The sequence below is a fragment of the Marmota monax genome, unplaced genomic scaffold (genome assembly GCF_021218885.2).
Source record: "Marmota monax isolate L192 unplaced genomic scaffold, Marmota_monax_Labrador192_F-V1.1 WCK01_AAM20220418_F8-fsc00025, whole genome shotgun sequence".
In the NCBI taxonomy this organism is placed as follows: Eukaryota; Metazoa; Chordata; class Mammalia; order Rodentia; family Sciuridae; genus Marmota; species Marmota monax.
In genome coordinates, this window is record NW_026691950.1 from 10,598,562 (window position 1) to 10,621,156 (window position 22,595).

The following is a 22,595-nucleotide window of genomic DNA, read 5'->3' on the forward strand; positions in this document are numbered from 1 at the left end:
GAGGCAATCAAAACCAAAAGATAGTAAAGAAATTTGCTTGAGTTTACATGGCAAGCTCTGGGAACAAATCTTTACTCATTTAAAGAGAAGTCGATAGCTTTTGTCATCTCATACTTAGAAAAAAAAAACCCACCAAAAGTTCTCTATAGGTTTAATGCAATGCCAATCAAAGTCCCTTATGATTCTCCTACTTACATCTCATTGCGCAGAATTTAGGGACACAGCCACACTGCACTGCAAAGAAGGCTGGAGGAGATAGTCTTTTAGTCAGCTGACTGAAAATTGGAATCTATGTGGACAGGGCCACGTTTCCTGGCTTTCAGTTTTAGTCATGTCCCATGCTGATTCTTTCCATAAGGCCACTTAGCAGGTCTGGGTTTAGGTAGATAGAATCAGGAGAAGGAATCAAACTTAGTCTGGGAAATGAACAGCTGGCAGCCAGGGCTGGGGCTCGCTGAAGAAAGAGAGGGGCCTGGAGATGTTCAGAGATCTATTTTTCACTGGGCACAAGATGAATCAAACTTCCTGGGCACTGTTGGGTCTAATGCTCCCGTTCAGCATGCCAGAGGCACAAGAGACAGCACACATCTGTGCAGAGTTTCTCGGCACAGCTCTGCTCTTGGAGACTTATGCCAAGGCCATGAAAGAGCCATTGACATTTGTCAGAAACACCTCTTGAGCTCCTTGCCCTGAGACCTCTGCTGATATGCTCCTGATGCCACCACTGAGGAACAGGAGCACATCAAACACTGGCACCAACGAAGGTGCCCACGGCTCCATGGAACCGGGACGTGTGCAATAAGAAAAGGAAGTTGGGGCTGGGGATGTGCCTCAAGCAGTAGCACTCGCCTGGCATGCGTGGGGTGCTGGGTTCGATCCTCAGCACCACATACAAATAAAGATGTTGTGTCCACCGAAAACTGAAAAATAAATATTAAAAAATTCTCTCTTTCTCTTAAAAAAAAAGAAAAAGAAAAGGAAGCACTAAAAATTCTGCTGCACAGGCACCATGGGAGCCGGGGCTTCGCTGGCCGTGGTGGACCCACAAACACAACCTTTTCAGACAGGAGTTAGCACTAAACAGCAGTAATGGCCAGTTTCAGAAGGTCCTCCTGCATAGCTCTCACTCAGTCAAAGGAAAGGATGGATGCTGCAGAAGACAACCAAGGGACCGGCTCTCTGCTCTGCATTTCTTCATGGCTGTCATTGCAAATATTTATGTGATGGTGATTATGTGTCAGATGCTGTCCAGAGAGTTTTATAAGTATTAACTTACCAAATCCTTAAAGCATCTTTGTGAGAGAGTCACAATTATAAGTTCCTTTTTATAGAGGGGGAACCAGGAATAGACAGGGAAGTGAGTTGCCTAAAGTCACTTTGTTAGTGTGGGGCTCAGCTGGTCTGTGAACACAGGTACCCTGGCTCTATAATCTTCTGTTAACCTCTGTGCTAACCTCCTTCTCAAAGAATGAAGAGCACAGGAAATGCCATTCTGGGTGGGGACCACACTCTGGCATCCCTCCACCTACCTCCCTGCTCACCCATAAGCGGCAAGCACTGGGCCCGACCCTACAGATCCATGGTGAGCAGCACAGAGGCTGCTTCCAGCTGTGCGGCATGTTCTTTACATCAGGATCTTCAGCAGCAGCCTCCTCGACCCTACCATCCCAGTCCCTGACTGTGGCGAGGTCCTGGCTCCCCTGGAGTGCCAGATCTGGTGATGTTCGAAACTTATTTCTGGAGGTCCAGTGCAGATCTCTCTCCTCTGGGTCTTCCAGAGGTTTGATAATCCCTTGTATGAACCACATTCTCCTTCAAAGGCAGGAGTGGGGTCTTCTTTCTGCATCTGAACCATGATGGACACATGTAGGATAATACATGCAGATACAATAAGAAGCACCTCCAGCACCAGTGGGGAAACATGCGTACCTCTGAGAGTTAGCACGTGTGCACCAGAGCAGGAGAGAGGGCACTAGAGAGGGACCTGAGGTGGCAGGGGTCCCAAGACCCAGGGCAGAGAGCCAGAGCACAGCACAGGGCAGATCTGGAATAGGAGCTGATGGCCCGACCAGGTGTAGTGCTTTCCTGGGTGTGCTGGGGAGCCCAGGATATCTCTTTTGCAGAGAGATAGCACAGCACTGGACAGAAAGCACAGATTTCTCCTGGAGCCATGGGTTGAGGACCAAACTGGGAGAAGAGATGGATAGAAAATTGCCCAGCCAAGTCCTATCTTCAAAAGTAGAACCAGCACTTTCTATACCAATTCATCCTGTGATCTGTAATAAAGACGTAAGTATTCTACAGAGGATGCATGTAGCAAGTATTTATTAAGCACCCGCTATGTGTAGGACACCTCTTTAGGCACTGAGGATATGGCAGCGAGCAAAACAGATCAGAAGCCCTGTGCTCACAAGGCTTACATCTGTAATTTAAAATTTTCTGAAATTTCAAAATACTTGAAAAGCCAAACAGGTAAAAACGATCCCTAATCCCATCAAAAGGTTTTCCTCTAGATATTAAATATAAAGCAGGAAGTCAGTGTTCCTCCCTGTCCATCCAACTCTCCTCGTCCTCTAGAAGGTCTCTATTATATATATATATATATATATATATATATATATATATATATATATATATATATATTTTTTTTTTTTTTATCTCCATATTGCTTTGCAGATTGGTTGCACGAATTTGCAGTCCTACCAGCAATGTATGAATGTGCCTTTTCCCCCACATCCTCGTCAACATTTATTTTTGTCTGTATTCTTTTTTTTTAATTTTTTATTGTTGGTTGTTCAAAACATTACAAATTTCTTGACATATCATATACCACACTTTGATTCAAGTGGGTTATGAACTCCCACCTTCACCCCATACACAGATTGCAGAATCACATCAGTTACACATCCATTGATTTACATATTGCCATACTAGTGTCTGTTGTGCTCCTCTGCCTTTCCCATCCTCCACCATCCCCCCTCGCCACCTCTCCCCTCCCCTCCCCTCCTCTCTCTCTACCCCCTCCACTGTATAACCCTGAGGGTCTCCTTCCATTTCCAAGCAATTTCCCTTCTCTCTCCCTTTCCCTCCCACTTCTCATCCCTGTTAAATGTTAATTTTCTTCTCATGCTCTTCGTCCCTACTCTGTTCTTAGTTACTTTCCTTATATCAAAGAAGACATTTGGCATTTGTATTTTAGGGATTGACTAGCTTCACTTAGCATAATCTGCTCTAATGCCATCCATTTCCCTGCAAATTCTATGATTTTGTCATTTTTTAATGCAGAGTAATACTCCATTGTGTATAAATGCCACATTTTTTTTTCTTATCCATTCGTCTATTGAAGGGCATCTAGGTTGGTTCCACAGTCTTGCTATTGTGAATTGTGCTGCTATGAACATCGATGTAGCAGTGTCCCTGTAGCATGCTCTTTTTAGGTCTTTAGGGAATAGACCAAGAAGGGGAATAGCTGGGTCAAATGGTGGCTCCATTCCCAGCTTTCCAAGAAATCTCCATACTGCTTTCCAAATTGGCTGCACCAATCTGCAGTCCCACCAGCAATGTACAAGTGTACCCTTTTCCCCACATCCTCGCCAGCACTTGTTGTTGTTTGACTTCCTAATGGCTGCCAATCTTACTGGAGTGAGATGGTAACTTAGGGTGGTTTTGATTTGCATTTCTCTGACAGCTAGAGATGGTGAGCATTTTTTCATGTACTTGTTGATTGACTGTATGTCCTCCTCTGAGAAGTGTCTGTTCAGGTCCTTGGCCCATTTGTTGATTGGGTTGTTCTCTTATTGTCTAATTTTTTGAGTTCTTTGTATACTCTGGATATTAGGGCTCTATTTGAAGTGTGAGGAGTAAAGATTTGTTCCCAGGGTGTAGGCTCCCTATTTACCTCTCTTATTGTTTCTTTTGCTGAGAAAAAACTTTTTAGTTTGAGTAAGTCCCATTTGTTGATTCTAGTTATTAACTTTTGTGCTATGGGTGTCCTATTGAGGAATTTGGAGCCCGACACCACCGAATGTAGATCGTAGCCAACTTTTTCTTCTTTCAGACGGCGTGTCTCTGATTTGATATCAAGCTCCTTGATCCATTTTGAATTCACTTTTGTGCATGGCGAGAGAAAGGGATTCAGTTTCATTTTGTTGCATATGGATTTCCAGTTTTCCCAGCACCATTTGTTGAAGATGCTATCCTTCCTCCATTGCATGCTTTTAGCCCCTTTATCAAATATAAGATAGTTGTAGTTTTGTGGATTGGTTTCTGTGTCCTCTATTCTGTACCATTGGTCCACCCGCCTGTTTTGGTACCAGTACCATGCTGTTTTTGTTACTATTGCTCTGTAGTATAGTTTGAAGTCTGGTATCGCTATACCGCCTGATTCACACTTCCTGCTTAGCATTGTTTTTGCTATTCTGGGTCTTTTATTTTTCCATATGAATTTCATGATTGCTTTCTCTATTTCTACAAGAAATGCCGTTGGGATTTTGATTGGCATTGCATTAAACCTATAGAGAACTTTTGGTAATATCGCCATTTTGATGATGTTGGTTCTGCCTATCCATGAACAGGGTATATTTTTCCATCTTCTAAGATCTTCTTCTATTTCTCTCTTTAGGGTTCTGTAGTTTTCATTGTATAAGTCTTTCACCTCTTTTGTTAGGTTGATTCCCAAGTATTTTATTTTTTTTGAAGATATTTTGAATGGAGTGGTTGTCCTCATTTCCATTTCAGAGGATTTGTCGCTGATATACAGGAATGCCTTTGATTTATGCGTGTTGATTTTAAATCCTGCCACTTTGCTGAATTCATTTATTAGCTCTAATAGTTTCTTTGTAGAGCCTTTTGGGTCTGCTAGGTATAGAATCATATCATCTGCAAATAGTGATAATTTAAGTTCTTCTTTTCCTATTTTGATGCCTTTAATTTCTTTCGTCTAATTGCTCTGGCCAGTGTTTCGAGAACTATGTTGAACAGAAGTGGAGAGAGAGGGCATCCCTGTCTTGTTCCAGATTTTAGAGGGAATGCCTTCAGTTTTTCTCCATTCAGAATGATGCTAGCCTGAGGCTTAGCATAGATGGCTTTTACAATATTGAGGTATGTTCCTGTTATCCCTAGTTTTTCTAGAGTTTTGAACATAAAGGGATGCTGTACTTTGGCAAATGCTTTTTCCGCATCTATCGAGATGATCATATGGTTCTTATTTTTAAGTCTATTGATGTGGTGAATAACATTTATTGATTTCCGTATATTGAACCAGCCTTGCATCCCAGGGATGAATCCTACTTGATCATGGTGTACAATTTTTTTGATATGTTTTTGTATCCGATTCGCCAGAATTTTATTGAGGATTTTTGCATCTAGGTTCATTAGAGATATTGGTCTGTAGTTTTCTTTCTTTGAAGTGTCTTTGTCTGGTTTAGGTATCAGGGTGATGTTGGCCTCATAGAATGAATTTGGAAGTTCTCCCTCCTTTTCTATTTCCTGAAGTAGCTTGAAAAGTATTGGTATTAGTTCTTCTTTAAAGGTTTTGTAAAATTCTGCTGTATACCCATCCGGTCCTGGGCATTTCTTAGTTGGTAGTCTTTTTATGGTTTCTTTTATTTCCTCAAATGATATTGGTCTGTTTAGGTTTTCTATATCCTCCTGACTCAATCTGGGCAGATCATATGACTTAAGAAATTTATCTATGCCTTCACTATCTTCTAATTTATTGGAGTATAAGGATTCAAAATAGTTTTTGATTATCTTCTGTATTTCTGAAGTGTCTGTTGTGATATTGCCTTTTTCATCCCGTATGCTAGTAATTTGAGTTCTCTCTCTTCTTCTCTTCACTAGCATCGCTAAGGGTCTGTCGATTTTGTTTATTTTTTCAAAGAACCAACTTTTAGTTTTGTCAATTTTTTCAATTGTTTCTTTTGTTTCGATTTCATTAATTTCAGCTCTGATTTTAATTATTTCTTGCCTTCTACTTCTTTTGCTGTTGTTTTGCTCTTCTTTTTCAAGGATTTTGAGATGAATTGTGAGATCATTTATTTGTTGGTTTTTTCTTTTTTTAAGGAATGAACTCCAAGCAATGAATTTTCCTCTTAGAACTGCTTTCAATGTGTCCCATAGATTCCGATATATTGTGTCTGTGTTTTCATTTATCTCTAGGAATTTTTTAATTTCCTCCTTGATGTCTTCTATAACCCATTGATCATTCAGTAACCTATTGTTCATTCTCCAAGTGATGTATGCTTTTTCCTTCCTTCTTTTATCGTTGATTTTCAGTTTCATTCCATTATGATCAGATAAGATGCATGGTATTAGCTCTACTCCTTTATATTGTCTAAGAGTTGCCCTGTGACATAATATATGATCTATTTTTGAGAAGGATCCATGTGCTGCTGAGAAAAAAGTGTAACTGCTTGATGTTGGGTGGTATATTCTATATATGTCAATTAAGTCTAGGTTATTAATTGTGTTATTGAGTTCTATAGTTTCCTTATTCAACTTTTGTTTGGAAGATCTGTCCAGTGGCGAGAGAGGTGTGTTGAAGTCTCCCATGATTATGGTATGGTGGTCTATTAGACTCTTGAACTTGAGAAGAGTTTGTTTGACGAACATAGCTGCACCATTGTTTGGGGCATAAATATTTATGATTGTTATGTCTTGTTGGTGTATGGTTCCCTTAAGCAGTATGTAGTGTCCCTCTTTATCCCTTTTGATTAACTTTGGCTTGAAATCTATTTTATTTGATATGAGTATGGACACTCCTGCTTGTTTCCGAAGTCCATATGAGTGATATGATTTTTCCCAACCTTTCACCTTCAGCCTATGTATGTCTTTTTCTATCAAATGCGTCTCCTGTAGGCATCATATTGTTGGGTCTTGTTTTGTGATCCATTCTACTAGCCTGTGTCTCTTAATTGGTGAGTTTAAGCCATTAACATTTCGGGTTATTATTGAGATATGGGTTGTTCTTCCAGCCATATTTGTTTATTTCTGTTACTAAACATGGTTTGTTTTCCTCTTTGACTATTTTCCCCCCCTTTACTGTCCTACCTCCCACTGTTGGTTTTCATTGTTATTTTCCATTTCCTCTTCCTGTAATGTTTTGGCGAGGATGTTTTGAAGAGATGGTTTTCTTGCTGCGAATTCTTTAAACTTTTGTTTATCGTGGAAGGTTTTAATTTCATCTTCCATCCTGAAGCTTAATTTCGCTGGATACACAATTCTTGGTTGGAACCCATTTTCTTTCAGTGTTTGAAATATGTTATTCCAGGATCTTCTAGCTTTCAGAGTCTGTGTTGAAAGGTCAGCTGTTATCCTGATTGGCTTACCCCTAAATGTAATCTGCTTCCTTTCTCTTGTAGCTTTTAAAATTCTCTCCTTATTCTGTATGTTGGGCATCTTCATTATAATGTGTCTAGGTGTGGATCTCTTATGATTTTGCACATTCAGCGTCCTGTAGGCTTCTAGGATTTGGGATTCTGTCTCATTCTTCAACTCTGGGAAGTTTTCTCGTATTATTTCATTGAATAGACTGCTCATTCCTTTGGTTTGGAGCTCTGTACCTTCCTGTATCCCAATGACTCTTAAGTTTGGTCTCTTAATGTTATCCCATATTTCTTGGATGTTCTGCTCATGGTTTCTTAACAGTCTTGCTGAGCTGTCTATGTTCTTTTCCAGTTGAAATACTTTGTCTTCATTGTCTGATGTTCTATCTTCTAAGTGTTCTACTCTGCTGGTAGTATTCTCCATTGAGTTTTTAAGTTGGTTTATTGCTTCCTGCATTTCTAGGATTTCTGTTTGTTTGTTTTTTATAACCTCTATCTCCCTGTATAGTTGATCCTTTGCTTCCTGGATTTGTTTGCGTAATTCATTGTCGAAGTGATCTTTCATTGTCTGATTTTGCTGTCTAATGTCTTCCTTGATACTCCAGATCATCTGAAGCATGTATATCCTGAATTCTTTATCTGACATTCCATCTGCTGCAGCTGTTACCTCTTCTAAAGTTGCGTTGACCTGCACTGCTTGTGGTCCTTTCTTTCCTTGTCTTTTCATACTGCTTGTGTTTCTTTCCTGCAGGCGCGGGCGGCGGCTCTGCTCTCTCCTTATTCCAATTGGGGTGTCGTGACTACCACGCCGGCAGGTCACTGGGCCTGTTCTGGGCGCTGGCGGCGGCTCTGTTCTGCCCCTACTCCAATTGGGGTGACGAGTGTACCACGCCGGCAGGCCACCGGGCCTGATCCGCCGGTCGGTTGCAGGTTTGCCTACCCTGCAGGCGTGGGCGGCGGCTCTACTCTGCCCCTACTCCAAATGGGGTGACGTGTCTGTCATACCGGCAGGCCACTGGGCCTGTCCCGCTGGTTGGTCGCAGATCTGCCCACCTTTCGGGCACGGGTGGTGGCTCTGCTGTGCCCCTACTCCAATTGGGGTGTCGTGACTACCCCGCCGGCAGGTCGCTGGGCCTGTTCCTGGCACGGGTGGCGACTCTGCTACCACGCCGGCAGGCTCCTGGGCCTGATCCGCTGGTCTGTTGCAGGTCTGCCTACCTTGCAGGCACGGGCGGCGGCTCTGCCCTGCCCCTCCTACCACGCCTGTGGACCGCTGTGCCTGATCTGCAGGTTGGTCACAAGTCTGCTCACCCTGCGGGCATGGGTGGCGGTTCCGCTCCGCCCCCACTCCAATTGGGGTCACGTGACCACCACACCGGCAGGGCCTGATCCGGGCGTGGGCGAAGGATCTGCTCTGCCCCTACTCCAGTTGGGGTGACGTGTGTACCACGCTGGCAGGCTGCTGGGCCTGACCCGCCAGTCTGTCACAGGTCTGCTTACCTTGCAAGTGCGGGCAGTGGCTCTGCCCTGCCCTTCCTACCACGCCCGTGTACCACTGGGTCGGGGGTCTGCCCACCTTGCGGGCGCGGGTGGCGGCTCCGCTCCGCCCCCTCTCCAATTGGGGTCACGGGGTCACCACGCCAGCGAGCCGCTGGGCCTGCTCAGGGCGCTGGCAGCAGCCCGGCTCCTCCCCTCTGGCTCGACGACAAATCGAGAGAGACTCGGGTGTCTGTGCCTCACCCCCCCTACCAGGAGACCATGTATTATATTTTTTTCCCAAAATTTTAAAGACTTATTAAACATACATACTCATATATATTTTTATTTTATTATATCTTTATGAAGTAGGATAATGCTTTACAGAATGATCTGTAATGTTTTTCTCCACCTAATGAATCATGAACCTATTGTAGTTGGACTTTCCCAAGAATCAGACCTTGGGACAGAGATTCCATATGGCCCTTGCCAGCATACCAAGCTTAAGCCCATTTGTTTTATGGCTGTGCAGTATTTCACTATGTGTTCGTAGCACACTTTATCCCGCCCCACCCCCCACTTCCTGATAGTGGCCATCTAGGGTCTTTGGTGAGTGTGTTGATGTTACTGATTCCCTATAAGGGGAGGTAGATGCAACAGGCTATGACAGAGGACAGAGTTCTGAGGCCTGGAGGACTGGCAGCAAGGAATCCATCTGGACTGCTCATCATTGTCCACATGACGCTCAAGGTTTATAGCTAATGCATGTGTATGTGAATGAAGCAGGCCAAATCACTTACCACGATGATCAGAAAACGGAAAAGACCTCATTAAATTAGTGGTTTATTTCCTCTTTCTAACTATAGCAGTTATTTGCTTCTTGACTTCTTTGGCCTAAACTTTATCGTACATCACCAGTTCTATCATTCTTTTGGAACTAATCCATACGGAAATATTTAAATTGCTGATTTTTTTTTAAATGACAAAACTGCATGTGATTAGTGATCTAAGTGATTGTATTTTGTGGCAGTGCTATCCTTAGATCTTTGTTTCTAAGTCAGGTGCCAGTTTCTATGGTCTTCAGTATAGTGGCAAGTGATTTTGGGTGACCATCAGCACCATCAATCAATACTTCTAGAACCTCCATGAGAACCATAGTACAGAGGAGCAGGAGTTTTTTGTGTTGGCTGCAAAGACCCAGAATCTGCCGCTGGTCACTGTGTGCCCGTGGTAGGTCAGTTGACTTTCCCGGGTCTCGGATGATGCCTCTTTGGCTTACTTATTGGAATCCAAGGAAAAACTAAGTGCAGAATGCTGTACTTAGGAACTTCAGCTGCTATAGGAACACACGGGGGAGAATCAGGATGTGCTAGCTGTCATGGGGAATGTTAGCTTGTCTATACACCCCCTTATAGAGCAGACTTTCTGAAGCTTAGCTTCTCACTGTGACACAGTCCTCATTAAGAGCACATTCAGCTCTCTAAGAAGTTTTATCAAATGCAGTGGATTTTACTAAAGATTTCATGGGAAGATGAGAAGATTCCCACAGTCAAAATTCATGATATTTTCCATCAGAAACATCTCTCCTTCCCTGGAAGCTCAGGCTTGGTCACCAGGAACCTTAGAGAGACTCCCCATGCTCCATGGCTACAGCTTTTTTTCACTCCTTGAGCTCCCCTCTGGCTTCTTCTGTGCATTCCCCACACTGAGTTTCATTTTAATATTGGTTTCTCATACTATCTTCCTACTCAATGGTCAAAACATTCTTTGATGTTCTCTTACTCTCCTCAGACAGCCCTGAGGGGGTTTTAATAATAAGTATTTGCCCCTCACAAACTTCTTTTTCCTTATTATATAATTTTTAAGTATTTTTATTATTCTGATTGTTCAAAATGTTTATAGACTGTTTAGATCCAGAAACTTAGGACTCATCTAGGGGCAGTCCTTCATTTGGCACCTCCCAAAGAAACCAAAACACTTGCCTAGGGCTATAAAATAAGCCTATGACAGACCCACAGTCAATAAACTATGGATGTGCTGGGTGCAGTGGTGCATGCTTGTAATCCCAGGTGCTCTGGAAGCTGAGGCAGGAGGATTATGAGTTCAAAGCCAGCCTCAGCAAAAGCAAGGTGCTAAGCAACTCAGTGAGACTCTGTATTTAAATAAAATACAAAATAGGGTTGGGAATTTGGCTCAGTGGTTGAGTGCCCCCGAGTTCAATTCCTGGTTACCCTCCACCAAAAAAAAAAAACAAAAACAAAAACAAAAAACAACAAACTATGAGTGAGTCCCAATCCAGTGCTCATCCTACTGCATCCCTCCTAGGGTACAAGTGAATTGAGAGGCTTTCAGAGTCAGTGGAACCCAAGCCCAGAACTAAAAGGGAATAGGCGTTCATCTAGAAAGAACCCCTCATCTTAGGAATTAAAATGAAGGCTTTCCGTACGTATAGTTGTAGCCTTTGAATCCTCAAAGTGCAACCAATTAGACAGTCACTTTAGGGCACATGCACTTGCCTGGTGGCCGTGATTCCCAGGGACACACACAGACTTGAACTGTTTCATGAGACTCCGAGCTCCGGCAATGTCCCGAAGAGTACTGAAGAGCTCATCCACGGCAATTTTGGATTTGTGAGATGTCAGGTTAATTGAAGAGTCACAGCCTGAAACAATCCAGAAATATTTTCTTAGGTGAGCAAATTTTTAAATTAAGTTTTCTTCATGACAGCTTGAGCTTGATAATACAGTTGGGAATTTTTTAAAAACCCCATTTTGCCCTGGCTGTTTACCAACTGGGCTGTTTCAATCACACATGAGCAACAAAACATATTGAGTCTAAATGCCTCTGACAGAAGTGGTGCTCAGAATGCTTGGGGTCATAGCCACTGGCTTAGACCCCTACACTGCAGACGGTTCATAGAAAGAAACTCCCTAGGGGCTGCACTCTTCAGAATACAGCTTTGGGAATGTCTAAGGAGCCTCAAAGGAAAATATAAGAGACCCCTTATGAAGCTCTCTTGCTTGAATCCCACTAACTGTTTCCATAAAGTCAGACAGAAAGACTGAAAAAAGATAATAGAGTTGCTCCAATAGCAGAACTTTCTGGGATGGGCATCTGTCTGATGTACTAACAAAGCATAAGGATATTTCAAAAGGCAGCCATTCAGAGCTGAGGAGACACAAAGGGGCCTCACAGAGTGTTCTTGGCATTCATTCTATTTCCTTTTGAATTAGATGGACTCACTCTCTATTTTGTTAGAAGCTCATTCAGAAGAGAAAAGATCAAGAATAAGACAGAAGTTTTTAAAATGGAGAAAGATTAAAATGTGTATTCTTGACCCTCTTATTTACATCAGATGAGCACTGACTCATTACTTCTCACATCGCCCTGGTGAGGTAGGAGCAATTATGTTCTTCATCTTGAGGATGCAGGAACTGAGGTGTAGGTTAGATAACACTCCCATAAGTGGACATTATCAAAATCCTGTCCATATCTGCAGTGTCACCCCTCATGTCACCTGTAGGTTTGCTGAACAGTTCTTAGGCACTTTGAGTGCTTTCTAGCTCAAGTTCCTGCATGTCTGTCTGTCTCCGTCTCTGTCCCTCATCTTTGTCTCTAGTTCTCCTCATCTGGAGTTTTCTCTGGTTGTAAGAGTGTCAAACCTGCACAGGTGCAGACTGGAAGTGCTGGACAGTCCATATACATAGAAATAACTCTACTTTCTCACCCCTTGCAGGGACACTTTTGAGTTGTGGTCTCCATAGCCTTTCTGAGGGGATCAGCCACCCACAGCAGAAACTCATTCATGAACGTCCCCTTGATCAGCCTTCCTTCCTTCCCTGCTGGCTCATTGTGATCAGGGGCTACCTTTACAAATGCAGTAACTGCACTCAAATCCTTGTCTCAAATCCTTGACTCCAGAGCTGCCACTGCAATTGAACCTAGGCAGGCTGCACCCAGAGCTGTCCTCTCCTTTGTCATTGTTGTTTGGTAATAGCTTTATTAATATGTAAATCATTCCCTATTTAAAGTGCACAATCCAATAAGCTTTTAGTATAAGACCATCACCCTCACAATCAATTTTAGAATAGCTTCTATTGTCCCAACAAGAAACTACACAACTGTCAGTAATAAATCCCAATTTTTCCCTTCCACTACACCCTGGCAACCACCAAAGTGCTTTCTGTCTATGGATTTACCAATTCTGAACATTTCATATAAATAGAATCATAGAATATGTGACATTTTGTGACTGGCTTATTTCATTTACCATGTTTTCAGGGTTCATCCAAGTTGTACTGTGTATCAGTGTGTCATTCCTTTTTATTGCCTACCATATTTCATTGAATATACTCATTCTACATTTTATATACCCATTCTTCAATTAAGGGATACAGGGCTCCTGTATCATGCCCACCCTCCCTGATCTCCCCTCCCACCCTTCTCCATTTACTCAAGTCCATTGCCTTTAGCCGAGGCAGAATGGTGGTTTCCATGGCTCTACCAAATGTTAGTTTTGCATGTACAATTTTTTGAGTGGATACACATTTTTCTCTTGGGTATTTACCTAGAAATAGAACTGCTGGGTCATATGACAACTCTGTGTTGAAATTTTTGAAGAACTGCAGACTGTTTTCGAAAGTGACTGCACTATTTGACATTCCCAACAGGAGTATAAGAGGGTTTAGCTTTATCTGTTTGTTATCCAAATTATCCATTTTCTTGATTATAGCTATCCTACTTAGTATAAAGTGAAGAGACACTTGTTGATTTTGATTAGAGAACTTGTTTTTTAGGGAGAAATTATAGAATCAAACAAGCTTAAACTTAAAAAGGAATTTATCTAACATTTATAGAAGCATTCAAAAGAACCCAACTCTATCAAGTAGCAAGGTAACACACAGGTAGCTGAGTCCATGCTCTTAATGACTGTGTGACATTTTATATAATAACTCTCAAAGGGAGGACAAAAATCCTGTGTCTAATCTTTGTCTTCTTGCTTCCAGAAACATCTGACTCATTACCATTAAGAAAAAAAAAATCAAAGTATAGTTGTGCTAATCCATTTTTTATTGTCATAATGAAATACTGGGGACTGGAAACTTTATAAAGAAAAAGGGTTTATTTAGCTCATAGGTTTGGGCTGGAAATCTAATATTTGGAGAATCTCTCTGTTCAGCCTCTGACAAGGGGCTCTTTAGCTATACCACAACATGGCAGATGATGGCATCATGGTGGGAGAATGTATGAGAGGAAAAGATCACATGTTGAGAGGAGAAGCCAGAGAATGAGGAGAGACCAGTATTTTTCCTTTAATAACAACTTGCTATTTTGAGAACTCTCTCTCTGTAAAACCAGTATTAATCCCTTCCAAGGTCAATGCCCCTAATGACCTAATAACCTTCCACTGGGTCTTACCTCTTTACAGTTTTACCCCTAGTTATATCACCACATTGGAGACCAAACTTCTAACACATGACCCTGGAGGACAACCCACACCCAAATCATAGCCCAGTGAGAAAAAAACATCCCTGTGTTCAATAGACCCTACACACATGGATCTATGAACTGCAGGGGCTGGAAGGGAGCCAGCTGATCGAGAGGATTCAGGGGTCACATGTTCTTACTCCCTGGAACCCAATGCCAAACTTTGTGAGAAGGAGCACGTGTGCAGTTTTCTAAGGGACACATTCATAACTTCCTCCTGATTCCTAAAGAGGTTCATCACCAAGAAAAGCTCAGATCCACAGGTACAGACCATTGAATGACATCACACCATGCTTGTCCTTGGTAAGACACAATAGTCTGTGCATCAGGCACCAATCAACCAGAAGAAGTCCTGGAAGGGAATGGCTTCTCACTAAATCAAGAGCTTTCTTCTTACAAATTCTCAGACTGAACCATTTAAGATGTCAGAAATTATATCAATGATATCTAAAGATCTAGAGTATGTATTGCTATTTCAAATAAAAAAGGCACAAAACTAAGGAGAAAGAAAATGATACTAGTTCTAATACTATGTAAAGTGTTTTATTTCTCTAAAAGACAACCTATCTAACAGAGTGACATTTTTTTATTTAAATCAATTCACTTTCTATAGAATTGAGAAATTTATCCAATTTTTTTATATGGCTTAATTTTTTGGAAAGTGAGGAGTATATTTACTCATTAAGCTGAGTGTAATAGAATCATCAGCTAGACTAAAGATTATTTACTAAAAATTCTAGATTATACATGGAAGTTGTTGATTGTACACTGAAGTTAAGCAAAAGCAACAATTAAAGTCAACAGTGAAGCAGGTTGTTTGAAAGAAGTGTTTATAGGTTCTGGTGAATTGAGCTCAAATGAATTCAACAGGAAAATAAAACTGTCAAATTGCTGGAAGGAAAACAAAAAGTCCAAAATTGACTAATAAAGTAAAAGTCCCCTGAAAAATAGCCAATTACGTCCATTGTTCAAACCAGCCGTACCAGGGCAACTTCCATCCAAATCGTTAACTCTAATTCATCTGTTATCCCCAAAGAAGTGTGCAAGGATGTGCATGCTTTGGCGACACTAGGTGAAGGGGATTTGTTTTTTTCAGTCTTTAGGCATTTTTCCTAATTAATCTTCACTAGAAAATCTATTTACCCAAATTGAAAGTTAAACGTGCAAACTCTTTAGAAATATGGTCAGAGAAGATAAATATCTTGTGGGAGATCACATATTGCTACCACCAGCAGGGCCAGGGTCCAAAATGTCCCTGTCTACAGACCTGAGCTGTCCATGTACATGGCCTCCCACCACTCAAAGTCTCATCCTTGAAGGCTGCTCATTTCAAGTTCACGATGAAATTAACAGATAAGAGGGGATGTGGATACAAAAGCTATTAAGTGGGGTGAGTTATTTTCTGAGAGGATAGTAATCCCTATAATCATGGAATGCTCACTCTATGCTAGGAACTATTCTAAGAAATTTATTCATATTAGCATGTTTAACCTCCACAGAAACCCATCAGATACTGCTGTCATTCCCATTTTGTAGATGGAGAAAGTGAGCCATAGAGAAGTTCCACAAGGTTGTTTCTCGAGTCAATGGTAAACCTGAGATTCAAATCCTTGCAGGCCCTCTCCAAAGGTGGTTCTGTGAATTCCCAGTACTGACTGCTGTCTCAGATGTGTTAAGATCATACATATAAAAAATCGATAGTACCCCCCCAACACACTTTTTTTTTTTAATAAAATACTTAATTCACTACCAAGCTAAAGAAACACTTTTAAAATGGAGGGAATGGTAAATGCCTCTCTTCCTGGGAAGACCTGGGCCTGTCCTGGGAGCAGATGCTAGTTGGCGGTTCAGGTCTAGACCCTGGCCCTTCTCCCTTGGTCACACAAGGTGTGAGGTTTCCCAGGACTGGCTGTGTGGGCTCTTTTGAATCTTTGCTCTGTACGGTGCTGTATTCAGTTACTTCTAATAAGCCCCTGACAGCCTGCTTTATTAAGCCAGTTCCTGAGATAACAGCATTTTGTAAGGGAACTCTTAAGTGTACAATTCCAGTGAACTCCATTTAATCCACTTAGTTAAATAGGTAATAAAACAGAAGCTGATCCTAGCCTTTAGCTAAGCATAGTCTGTGTACTTTAGTTGCCTACCTCTTGATAAGGGAGGCTCCTGTTTTCTTCCCAAATGGGGGAGGGGATGACTCATTCTTGCAGTTTCTTTCTCTGTGGCCTGGCATCTCTTGGGCAGGGGTCCAGTTACTCCTCAGAGTAACAAAGCAGGGCTCCTGTGTCATGCCCACCTCCCTGCCCTCCCCTCCCACCCTTCTCCATTTACTCAAGTCCATTGCCTTCAGCAGAGGCAGAACGGTGGTTTCCATGGCTCTGTACACGGTGGGCCACATTTTCAGCCACAACAAGGTTAAAATGGAAAGCAGGCTGAATCACTTAGCGATCCTCTTGGGATGGCTGGAATGAAGCTCTGCTCCTTCCTCTATGTGGCTGAGATATTCTATTCTGTACAAAATGGTCTTGAAGGTTTGTGGTTCTTGGGACATCTTTTCATTGTTTCCATGGTTTGATTTTATTCCTTGTGAATTCAAGAAAATAAAGCAAATAAAGCATCTTGTATGGGAGACTTGTCTCAGTCTGGACTGGAACTGAAGTAGCTCTTATCTAAGGCCTTACACACATACACATTCACATACACACACACACACACACGCAGATTAAACGATTAAACACAGGGCACAGTTACTTGTGTGGCTACATGTGCTGAAAAGCAGGGAGCGTGGCTAGATTAGGATTTGAAATGTCTCCCTATTTACTGATATTATTCTCCTCATAGTTCTAAAAGTTTTTCTGGCCCCTCATAACTTTGGAAAAAGGTAGGGTCAAGAGGCCTGGTCATAGGAGGGAAGATGGCGGCGAGGGGAGTGCATTACCCCCGTGTGCTGCTTCACTGTGTGGGAGTATGACAAGTCAGGACGGCTAAAGGATATCTTGTTAGGAATTTCCAGCAATAGTGGGGTGCGCCGGAACCTGGAGGAAGGATTTCCATCGCATGAGGATCGGCTACGGGGACTCAAACGCGAGAGGTTTGTCGCACGGAGGGTAATACTGCTTATTCAGCAAATCGCCCCGCGGCTAGAGTCTGCAAGGCGCGCTGGGATAGAGACGCAGGGTTACAGCGCTGCAGTTTCTGCCAGACGCGCAAGCACCGCACTCAGGGCTGAATTCTGGGTTCGAGACAGGGAAGGAAGCGGTCCATCTCGGTTCTCCACACCGGTCAGACCACAGAGGAGGCCAGCAGCCACCATGTTGGTAAACTGACGTCACCACACCTGTTTTTGACTGACCGCAGCTCATTCAGCCATAGAACAGGTAATTTCAGGCTGCAATTCGCCTGCGGCTTGCAGACAGATTGCTAGGGTTCAGCGCCTGGGGGCTTCTTAAAATCTGATCTTATCGGAGTGAACACGGAGCGCGGGGCGGCCAAGTCCCGGCTCCCGGAACCGTCCCGGAACCGCCCTGGCTCCGGGCTGCGGAGCCTGCGGAGGCTGCTTCTTGGACCCTGCTAATATCAGAGCAAACACGAAACACCAAGAAGCCGAATTCCAGCTCCCGGAACTGAGCCCGCGGGGACTGCTTCTTGGAGCTTACACTTATAGGAGCTTACACCGAGCACAGAGCGGCCGAGTTCCGGCTCCCGGAACCGTCCCGGAACCGCCCTGGCTCAGGGCTGCGGAGCCCGCGGAGGCTGCTTCTTGGACCCTGCTACTATCAGAGCATACACCAAACACTAAGCGGCCGAATTCCGGCTCCCGGAACTGAGCCCGCGGGGGCTGCTTCTTGGAGCCTACACTTATAGGAGCTTACACCGAGCACGGAGCGGCCGAGTTCCGGCTCCCGGAACTTCCCTGGATCGGGGCTAGGAGCCCGCGGAAACTGTGTCTCGGTCCGGGTCCTGCTGAGGGCAGGTCAGGACTCACCCATTGCTTGGGTTGCCTGGCAAGGGGAACGAAATGCTGCCATTCGCATAGGATACCAACATGGCAGAGATCTGATGTCAGCAGAAAGCGGTGGAGGAGAGATCTTCATCAATACCAGCGGTGACATAAGCAGTTGGTCTTCTGGTAAGGGGGGTGAGGCTCAGTCACCCGAGTCTCCTCAATTTGTCCTCGAGCCGGAGGGAAGGAGCCGGGCCGCCGCCAGCCCCCGGAGCAGGCCCAGCGGCTCGCCAGCGTGGTGACCGCGTGACCCCAACTGGAGAGGGGGCGGAGCGGAGCCGCCACCCACACCCGCCAGGTCGGCAGACCCACGACCCAGTAGTACATGGGCGTGGTAGGAGGGGCAGGGCAGAGCCGCCCTTCGCGCTTGCAAGGTAAACAGATCTGTGACAGCCTGGCGGGTCAGGCCCAGTGGCCTGCCAGTGTGGTACACACGTCACCCCAACTCGAGTAGGGGCAGAGCAGATCCTTATCCCACGCCCGGATCAGGCCCTGCCGGTGTGGTGGTCACGTGACCCCAATTGGAGTGGGGGTGGAGCGGAACCGCCACCCGTGCCCGCAGGGTGAGCAGACCAGTGATCAACCTGCAGATCAGGCCCAGGGGTCCGCAGGCGTGGTAGGAGGGGCAGGGCAGATCCGCCGCCCGCGCCTTCAAGGTAGGCAGACCTACAACAGACCGGCGGATCAGGCCCAGGAGCCTGCCGGCGGGGTACAAACACCACCCTAATTGGAGTAGGGACAGAGCAGAGTCGCCTCCCTTGCCAGGAACAGACCCAGCATCCTGCAGGCGGGGTAGTCACGACACCCCAATTGGAGTAGGGGCAAAGCAGAGCCTCCACTCGTGCCCGAAAGGTGGGCAGATCTGCGACCGACCAGCAGGACAGGCCCAGTGGCCTGCTGGTACGACAGACACGACACCCCAATTGGAGTAGGGGCAGAACAGAGCCGCCACCAGCTCCCAGAACAGGCCCAGTGACCTGCCGGCGTGGTAGCCACGACACCCCAATTGGAATAAGGAGAGAGCAGAGCCGCCGCCCGCACCTGCAGGAAAGATACGCAAGCAGTATGAAAAGACAAGGAAAGAAAGGACCACAAGCAATGCAGGTCAACGCAACTTTAGAAGAGGTAACAGCTGCAGCAGATGGAATGTCAGATAAAGAATTCAGGATATACATGCTTCAGATGATCTGGAGTATCAAGGAAGACATTAAACAGCAAAATCAGACAATGAAAGATCACTTCGACAACGAATTACGCAAACAAATCCAGGAAGCAAAGGATCAACTATACAGGGAGATAGAGGTTATAAAAAACAAGCAATCAGAAATCCTAGAAATGCAGGAAGCAATAAACCAACTTAAAAACTCAATGGAGAATACTACCAACAGAGTAGAACACTTAGAAGATAGAACATCAGACAATGAAGACAAAGTATTTCAACTGGAAAAGAACATAGACAGCTCAGCAAGACTGTTAAGAAACCATGAGCAGAACATCCAAGAAATATGGGATAACATTAAGAGACCAAACTTAAGAGTCATTGGGATACAGGAAGGTACAGAGCTCCAAACCAAAGGAATGAGCAGTCTATTCCATGAAATAATACAAGAAAACTTCCCAGACTTGAAGAATGAGACAGAATCCCAAATCCTAGAAGCCTACAGGACGCCGAATGTGCAAAATCATAAGAGATCCACACCTAGACACATTATAATGAAGATGCCCAACATACAGAATAAGGAGAGAATTTTAAAAGCTACAAGAGAAAGGAAGCAGATTACATTTAGGGGCAAGCCAATCAGGATAACAGCTGATCTTTCAACACAGACTCTGAAAGCTAGAAGATCCTGGAATAACATATTTCAAACACTGAAAGATAATGGGTTCCAACCAAGAATTGTGTATCCAGCGAAATTAAGCTTCAGGATGGAGAATGAAATTAAAACCTTCCACGATAAACAAAAGTTTAAAGAATTCGCAGCTAGAAAACCATCTCTTCAAAACATCCTAGCCAAAGTATTACAGGAAGAGGAAATGGAAAATAACAATGAAAACCAACAGTGGGAGGTAGGACAGTAAAGGGGGGGGGGAAACAATCAAAGAGGAAAACAAACAATGTTTAGTAACAGAAATAAACAAATATGGCTGGAAGAACAACCCATATCTCAATAATAACCCTAAATGTTAATGGCTTAAACTCACCAATTAAGAGACACAGGCTAGTAGAATGGATCACAAAACAAGACCCAACAATATGCTGCCTACAGGAGACGCATTTGATAGGAAAAGACATACATAGGCTGAAGGTGAAAGGTTGGGAAAAATCATATCACTCATATGGACTTCGGAAACAAGCAGGAGTGTCCATACTCATATCAAATAAAATAGATTTCAAGCCAAAGTTAATCAAAAGAGATAAAGAGGGACACTACATACTGCTTAAGGGAACCATACACCAACAAGACATAACAATCATAAATATTTATGCCCCAAACAATGGTGCAGCTATGTTCGTTAAACAAACTCTTCTCAAGTTCAAGAGTCTAATAGACCACCACACCATAATCATGGGAGACTTCAACACACCTCTCTCGCCACTGGACAGATCTTCCAAACAAAAGTTGAATAAGGAAACTATAGAACTCAATAACACTATTAATAACCTAGACCTAATTGACATATATAGAGTATACCACCCAACATCAAGCAGTTACACTTTTTTCTCAGCAGCACATGGATCCTTCTCAAAAATAGATCATATATTATGTCACAGGGCAAGTCTTAGACAATATAAAGGAGTAGAGATATTACCATGCATCTTATCTGATCATAATGGAATGAAACTGAAAATCAACGATAAAAGAAGGAAGGAAAAAGCATACATCAATTGGAGAATGAACAATAGGTTACTGAATGATCAATGGGTTATAGAAGACATCAAGGAGGAAATTAAAAAATTCTTAGAGATAAATGAAAACACAGACACAACATATCGGAATCTATGGGACACATTGAAAGCAGTTCTAAGAGGAAAATTCATTGCTTGGAGTTCATTCCTTAAAAAAAGAAAAAACCAACAAATAAATGATCTCATACTTCATCTCAAAATCCTTGAAAAAGAAGAGCAAAACAACAGCAAAAGAAGTAGAAGGCAAGAAATAATTAAAATCAGAGCTGAAATTAATGAAATCGAAACAAAAGAAACAATTGAAAAAATTGACAAAACTAAAAGTTGGTTCTTTGAAAAAATAAACAAGATCGACAGACCCTTAGCGATGCTAGTGAAGAGAAGAAGAGAGAGAACTCAAATTACTAGCATACGGGATGAAAAAGGCAATATCACAACAGACACTTCAGAAATACAGAAGATAATCAAAAACTATTTTGAATCCTTATACTCCAATAAATTAGAAGATAGTGAAGGCATAGATAAATTTCTTAAGTCATATGATCTGCCCAGATTGAGTCAGGAGGATATAGAAAACCTAAACAGACCAATATCAATTGAGGAGATAGAAGAAACCATCAAAAGACTACCAACTAAGAAAAGCCCAGGTCCCGATGGGTATACAGCAGAATTTTACAAAACCTTTAAAGAAGAACTAATACCAATACTTTTCAAGCTACTTCAGGAAATAGAAAAGGAGGGAGAACTTCCAAATTCATTCTATGAGGCCAACATCACCCTGATACCTAAACCAGACAAAGACACTTCAAAGAAAGAAAACTACAGACCAATATCTCTAATGAACCTAGATGCAAAAATCCTCAATAAAATTCTGGCGAATCGGATACAAAAACATATCAAAAAAATTGTACACCATGATCAAGTAGGATTCATCCCTGGGATGCAAGGCTGGTTCAATATACGGAAATCAATAAATGTTATTCACCACATCAATAGACTTAAAAATAAGAACCATATGATCATCTCGATAGATGCGGAAAAAGCATTTGACAAAGTACAGCATCCCTTTATGTTCAAAACTCTAGAAAAACTAGGGATAACAGGAACATACCTCAATATTGTAAAAGCAATCTATGCTAAGCCTCAGGCTAGCATTATTCTGAATGGAGAAAAACTGAAGGCATTCCCTCTAAAATCTGGAACAAGACAGGGATGCCCTCTCTCTCCACTTCTCTTCAACATAGTTCTCGAAACACTGGCCAGAGCAATTAGACAGACGAAAGAAATTAAAGGCATAAAAATAGGAAAAGAAGAAATTAAATTATCACTATTTGCAGATGATATGATTCTATATCTAGCAGACCCAAAAGGCTCTACAAAGAAACTATTAGAGCTAATA

At 43.0% G+C, this 22,595-nt stretch overlaps 1 protein-coding gene across 2 annotated transcripts in view; it reads right to left on the bottom strand.

Moving 5' to 3' along the window:
* Nucleotides 1-22,595, bottom strand: part of Scfd2 (sec1 family domain containing 2) — a 412,892-nt gene that overhangs the window by 36,265 nt on the left and 354,032 nt on the right. For both annotated transcript variants that reach the window (XM_046460660.2, XM_046460615.2), the window contains exon 6: nt 11,318-11,463. In XM_046460660.2, the coding sequence (XP_046316616.1) occupies nt 11,318-11,463 (146 nt within the window). The remainder of the gene's footprint in view (nt 1-11,317; nt 11,464-22,595) is intronic.